This window comes from Oreochromis aureus, linkage group 1, assembly GCF_013358895.1.
Source record: "Oreochromis aureus strain Israel breed Guangdong linkage group 1, ZZ_aureus, whole genome shotgun sequence".
Taxonomy (NCBI): Eukaryota; Metazoa; Chordata; class Actinopteri; order Cichliformes; family Cichlidae; genus Oreochromis; species Oreochromis aureus.
In genome coordinates, this window is record NC_052942.1 from 19,674,500 (window position 1) to 19,680,934 (window position 6,435).

The window sequence follows — 6,435 nt, forward strand, 5'->3', positions numbered from 1 at the left end:
CTGATGTGTGCATCAGCATTATTGGTATACCAGGAAATCGTGCATTGACAAAAGCTCCCCTTTGCTTGGAATGCAAAGTGTGATTAAATGCGTTATTTTTTTAATGTGTTATTTTTTTCAAATTAATTAATCGCAATTAACGCAATACATTCCCACCCCTACTATTAACACAATACAAAGGATAGTAAACAGAAAAAAAATCTCACATAAAAGCAGTTATATAAAATACATTTGCACACAGTTTCACAGATAATCTACACAGAAGTTGAAAACATCTGTGTGCATATGCAGCATAAAGTGTTTGTAGGTGAATATCATCGAAACTTGTTTTAATTAGTAACTAGGGATGGGTATCGTTTAGGTTTTATCCGATACCAGTGCCAAACCGGTACTTTTGAAACGGTGCCGGTGCTTAAACGGTGCTCAAACCAGTGCTCAAACCGGTGCTTAAAGAATCAAGAACACAAACTTTGTCCAAAAACCGCTGTTTAGCTGTTTATTTGCAAAAAGATAACAATGTTAGCCTTTTCTGCAGCTATAGGGCATATATGGTATCACTCTTGATTGGAAGCAGTGCTTAAACAATGGAAAAAACACAAACTTTGTCCAAAAACCTCTCATGTTTAGCTGTTTTCTACTTTTTCTTTGGTCATTTTAGCCTTTTTGGCCAGGGTGAAGGGAGTATCTGCCATCAAACAAGAAGACAGCCGCATGTAACTATGACGGTGTTTGCTAGTTCACCTTACATGCATTAATTTAATAACGTGGTTAGCCTACTCAACGTAAATTACACACAAACAACATTAAGCTACTCGCCCAGAGAAGAACGGCTGCTGCTGCCATCATCATCCGTCATCATTTCTGCTACACTGGCAGGGCTAGGGGCCAGGACTCTACTCTTCGGGTTCTTGGGGGATGTTGCTAACTCCGGGTCCGATGTGCTTGATGTGAGTTCTCGCAGCAAGCTATCAAATAGGGTGCATTTCTCGGCTTTCAAAAAAAACGCTATGCGTCGCCAGGTTCGTCGTCAGATTCGAGGTGTTGCCTCCTTTGCAGAGTATCACAGTATCACCTTAAAGCACTTGTTGCAGGCTGCTGAGTTTGCATCTTTTGCTGTGAAGTACAGCCAGACTTTTGACCGCTTCGCCTTGGGCATCTTTAATCTGTTGATCTGCTCTAAAAGAACGTACGTACCTGGGCCCGCCTACTATCCTTGCAAAAGTAAAATGATTGGCTAGAATCCAAAGTGTATGACATCTCAGGGAAAAAAAAAAAGCACTGAAATAAAGCACCGAAATAAAGCACCGAAATGTCCGCTGCTTTTCGGTGTGGTTACTACCGTTTATGCCATAATGGCACTGGATACCGGTACCCATCCCTATTAGTAACTGATTCAAAGTTAGAAAAATACCAAGGTTTATTAAAGTATGTCAGTTAAATCCCTCACAGAATGTTTTATTCATGCCTGCTTTTAAATAGCATCTTTTAATAATAATAATAATAATAATAATACTAATAATAATAATAATGATAATAACAATAATAATAATGATGATGATGATAATGATAAAAGAATAAAAACAAGACTAGCAACAACAAAGTGGTGACATATACAAAGTTGCGCTGTCTTTGTTACAGTTGTTACTGAAAGACTGAAGTTAATGTGTGTTGATACACTTTACAAAGGTTGGAGAAAGACCTTCATCCATCCATCTTCTTCTGCTTATCCGGAGCTGGGTCGTGGAGGCAGCAGCCTAAGCAGAGCAGCCAAGACCTTCCTCTCCCCAGCCACCTCCTCCAGCTTGTCCGGGGGAACACCAAGGCATTCCCAGGCAGCCAAGAGATATAGTGGTCCCTCGCTATAACGCGGTTCACCTTTTGCCAACCCTCCTGGTTGGCTGTACTTCTCACCCTATCTCTAAGGGAGAGGCCAGCCACCCTTCGGAGGAAGCCCATTTCCACCGCTTGTATACGCGATCTCGTTCTTTCAGCCACTACACACAGCTTGTGACCATAGGTGAGGGTAGGGACGTAGATCGACCGGTAAATCGAAGGCTTCGCTTTTACACTCAGCTCTCTCTTTACCACAACAGACCAGTACAGTGTCCGCATCACTGCAGCCACAGCACCAATCCGTCTGTTGATCTCCCGCTCCAACCCCTTCACTTTGGGGCAGGAAATTGTCCCTGACCCAGAGTGGGGACTCCACCTTTTTCCAGCTGGGGACCCTGGCCTTAGATTTGGAGGTGCTGATTCTCATTCCCACCGCTTCACACTCGGCTGCAACCTGTTCCAGTGCGAGCTGGAGGCCATCACCCGATGAAGCCAACAGAAAAACATTATCTGCGAGAAGCAGAGATGAGATTCTGAGACCACACAAGTAAAACCCTTCCACCACTTGGCTACGCCTAGAAATTCTGTCTATAAAAATTACGAACAGAATCAGTGACAAATGGCAGCACTGGCGGAGTCCATCACCCTTATTGCCGGTTATGCGGACCAAGCTCTTGCAACGGTTGTATAAGGACCGAATGGCCCGAAGCAATGGGCCCATACTACTGAAGCACCTCCCAGCAGATACTCCGAGGGACACGGTCGAATGCCTTCTCGAAGTCCACAAAACACATGTAGACTGGTTGGTGCAAACTCCCATGCACCCTCAAGTACCCTTGAGAGGATAAAGAGCTGGTCCAGTGTTCCACAACCAGGATGAAAACTACATTACTCCTCCTGTATCCCGAAGTTCAACTAACGGATGGACTCTCCTTTCCAGCACCCTGGCACACACATTCCCAGGGAAGCTGATGAGTGTGATCCCCCTATAGTTGGAACACACCAATCCAGAGGTACCGTCCCTGATCTCCAAGCAACATTGCAGAGGCATGTCAACCAAGACAGCCCTACAACATTCAGAGCCTTCAGGAACTCAGGGCGGACCTCATCCACACCAGGGCCCGTATCCCTAAAGATTCTGAGAATCCTCTCAGAGAGCTCCTAACTTAACCTAAAAATTCCTTGCCAGGAGTTTTAGCTTAGAAGTGATTCCAGAACATTTTCAGTGAACTCTGAGCAAGGAATGGATGGAAAATCCTATCTTAGTGAGGAGGTGTGGTTGACCCCGTTGCTAGGTATGAGTCATCATTTCAAAAGCCGTGATTGGTTGATCCTACAAGTTTGATGGAAATGAGCTTTTGGTGAGAATGAGCAAAGGGTGTACCCTCAAATCAATAAACATAATTATACACTCTAATCTTATGCTGACTGTAATTGTAAATAATATTTCACATTCAAGAAAATATCTGGAAAATGAATAGTAAGCTGTAAGGGTTATAGCCTAACATTAGAATCTAAAATATGTGAAAACTTAAACTCATTACACCCTGTTCAAATAATGATTCGTGTCTTATTTGCTCATATTAATATCCTAGCTGGCATATTTTGTACTTTCACTCCCATATGGACCCCATTGAAAACAAGATGGCCTATCTCAAGGGGCTGTCCCTAATGAAGTAGAAATCACAACGTTACAAGTCCAGTGTGGTCTTAACGAGGGTAACACAGCTCAGCTTTTATCAGTGTCTGTGATTGCTGGCTGGTCTATTTATAAAGGCTTGTTAACAAATATCCTACAAACACAGAAAATGGAGAAAAAAAAGGACTCGCAAGCCGAACTGGACTGAGGAGCAAGGTTTGTTGCTGGCCCAGTTGGTGAACGAACATAAAGGTATGTTACGAGGAAAATTTGCCCCAACTGTCACTAGCCAAGGCAAAAGGCGCGCCTGGGACACAATATCCCAAACAATCAATGCCTCTTTTCCACTGGTGGTGCGGACAGGCGACGATTGTGAGAAAAGGTGGTATGTGCTGCAGTCCAAGGCAAAAGATGAGATTGCAGCACACAAGCGGGAATCCTCACTCACAGGTGAGCAAAATATTATAGCCTACCACATAATCTGGCAACTTGCTCCTGCTGGCAAAGTTAATTTACATGCCTAAGTACTGTGTTCATTGACTGTTTCTTTCTAGGGGGTGGACCACCCGCAAAGCGGCTGTCCCAGGTGGCCGACACTGTCTTTCAAGTTCTGGGACACTCTGAGGTCAGTGTCACTGGGCTGCCAACAGGCATTGACACATCAATGATGCAGGCCCTTGAAGTGCAGCAAAGGTAGGACACAGGGTTATTCATATCTACAGTGTTTATTCATTGCAGAAGCCATTTCATGTGTTATCCATGCTCATTGTATCAAATTAATTTAATCAAAACAATAATTAAACTAGGCCTATGTATTTCTGTAGCATGGAGCCATCACAAGAACCGGGCCCATCAAGTTTGCCGATGAGATTGCCGCCTGAACCATCTGCAGCTGCTACTCAGGATAGCCCGGCGGATCAAACACCATTCCCATCCGCAGCACCTGCTCCGTCAACATCCCTGCAGGAGAGCAGATTGCAACTCACAATTGATGTGCTTGAACAACAAAAAAAAGTCCTTTCCCTTCAGGAGTACTACCGCCTTAAAATTGAACACCTAAAAAATAAACCATTTACAGATTGTGTTCTGTGTCTTGCATTTAACAATTGCAGGTGATGTGCAGTAAAACTGTGGTAGTTCTTAATACCATCACAAGTTCTCAAAAGACATGGGGCTACAGCTTGCCTGAAATGTAAATTTGTGAAGTTTGCCCTGTAAGGCAGTCCACTCTGCACTCTGGGCTAGGTTCCCCTGTGGAATGTAAATATCTTCTTCACCACCATCCTCATTGTTGTCTTCATCCTCATCCTCATCACCATCCTCCAGAGGTTCTGCAATCTGTCTAACCTTGCAAATATTGTGTAATATTGCACAGGCTATGACGACTTTGCTGACTTTTTCAGGCCTCAGCCGCACCTCTCCGTGGAGAACATGAAAGCGCCTCTTAAGCTGGCCTATGCCACGCTCCACCACCGCTCTTGTTGTCTTGTGGGCCCTACAATAGAATACAGAGACCTTTAATTATTCGATGGAAATATTGCACTACTTGGATGCTCTAACATATTGCTTGCATTTCATTTCCATGATTTTTGTATTGTTTGGCTTAACTGTTATAGTTTAGTTGGGGCCCTTGGCGTGGCTGGAGGTAAGGTGTAAGGAGCCATGGTTTGCATGGGTAGCCACTGTCCCCTAACAAGTGGCAATTAGCTGGCACATAGCGTCTCTCAAAAAGCTGTCTGATGCCACTCTCGGAGAGCATTCTCGCATCATGTGTGGAGCCTGGCCATTTCGCCACAATGTCCAAAATCTTACAGGCCGCATTGAACACTATTTGCACATTGATGCTGTGGAAATTCCTCTTGTTAACAAAGACAGCCTCGTCCTCTGATGGCGCAATTATTCTCACATGTGTTCCATCAATTACACCCACAACGCCAGGGAATCCTGCAATGTCCATAAATGCCCTTTTATGTGTGTGTAAAGTGCGGGCATCCAGCGGGAATGAAACAAATTGTGTCACAATATTAGGTTGTGACAAAGCTGTCAGTGTTTGGCGGATGACTCTGCTGATGGAGGATTGGGACAGACCCAAGTCATCACTGCTGCATTGTTGCATTTTCCCGGTTGCCAAATACCTCAGGGTTGTGATTACTTTCGTCTCCGGTGTAATAGCGTTGTGGCGTCGAGTTGGTGAAGTAATTGCATCTCTAAGGAGATCCACCACAAACATGATTCCTGCACAATCCAATCTGTAGCGTCTCAATAATTCCCTGTCATCCAGTGTTTGCAGGACATCTCTCCTGCCTCTTCTGTTGGCCATTTTGTGCAGCTGCTTAGGGGAACTCCTAAGCCACTAAAAGTCCTCTTCCCTGCTCTTAGCAAATCTCGCCTTAGGAGCCCTTTTAAGCGCTAGGAATCTTGAGGAATAGCTTTTATATTAACTGGGATTGTCGTGTCACTTTTTGGGGAAATTCTAAGTAAACGTCATGACTCTGAGAATTTTCTTAGAATTTGCCCGCTAGGAGCCACTTTTTGCACAAAGATTCTTTAGGGATACGGGCCCAGGTGTTCTGCCACCAAGGAGTTATTTAACTGCCTCAGTAACTTCGAACCCAGCAAGTCATCCCCCTCGTCCCCAGACTCTGCTTCCTCCGCAGAAGATGTGCCAGTAGGATTAAGGAGGTCCTTGAAGTATTCCTTCCACCCCCTGACAATGTTCTCCGTCGAAGTCAGCAGTGCTCCATCTGCAATATACAAAGTGCAGGTAGAGCACCGCTTTCCCCTCCTGAGACGCCTGATTGTTTGCCAGAATCTCTACAAGGCAGTCCGAAAGTCTTTTTCCATTTCCTTCTTCCAAATCGTCCCACGCCCAAGGTTTTGCTTCAGCCACTGCCGGGGCGCATTCCGCTTGGCCTGTCAGTATCTATCAGCTGCCACCAAAGTCCCACAGGCTAACGAAGCCC

The 6,435-nt window shown here is 44.8% G+C and overlaps 1 protein-coding gene across 1 annotated transcript; it reads left to right on the forward strand.

The window, feature by feature from the left end:
* Positions 1-3,726: 3,726 nt before the first annotated feature.
* On the forward strand, positions 3,727-4,588 carry LOC120440585. Its single transcript, XM_039613317.1, has 3 exons — positions 3,727-3,922; positions 4,027-4,165; positions 4,297-4,588. The coding sequence occupies exons 1-3, from the start codon at positions 3,727-3,729 to the stop codon at positions 4,586-4,588; spliced, it is 627 nt and encodes a 208-aa protein (XP_039469251.1).
* Positions 4,589-6,435: the final 1,847 nt, after the last annotated feature.

Excerpts from the sequence above, each read along its gene's own strand:
- LOC120440585 (XM_039613317.1), top strand. The coding sequence starts at position 3,727 with ATGTTACGAGGAAAATTTGCCCCAACTGTCACTAGCCAAGGCAAAAGG. Across the intron at positions 3,923-4,026 it reads GCGGGAATCCTCACTCACAG|GGGGTGGACCACCCGCAAAG; the intron begins GTGAGCAAAATA and ends GTTTCTTTCTAG. Across the intron at positions 4,166-4,296 it reads GCCCTTGAAGTGCAGCAAAG|CATGGAGCCATCACAAGAAC; the intron begins GTAGGACACAGG and ends GTATTTCTGTAG.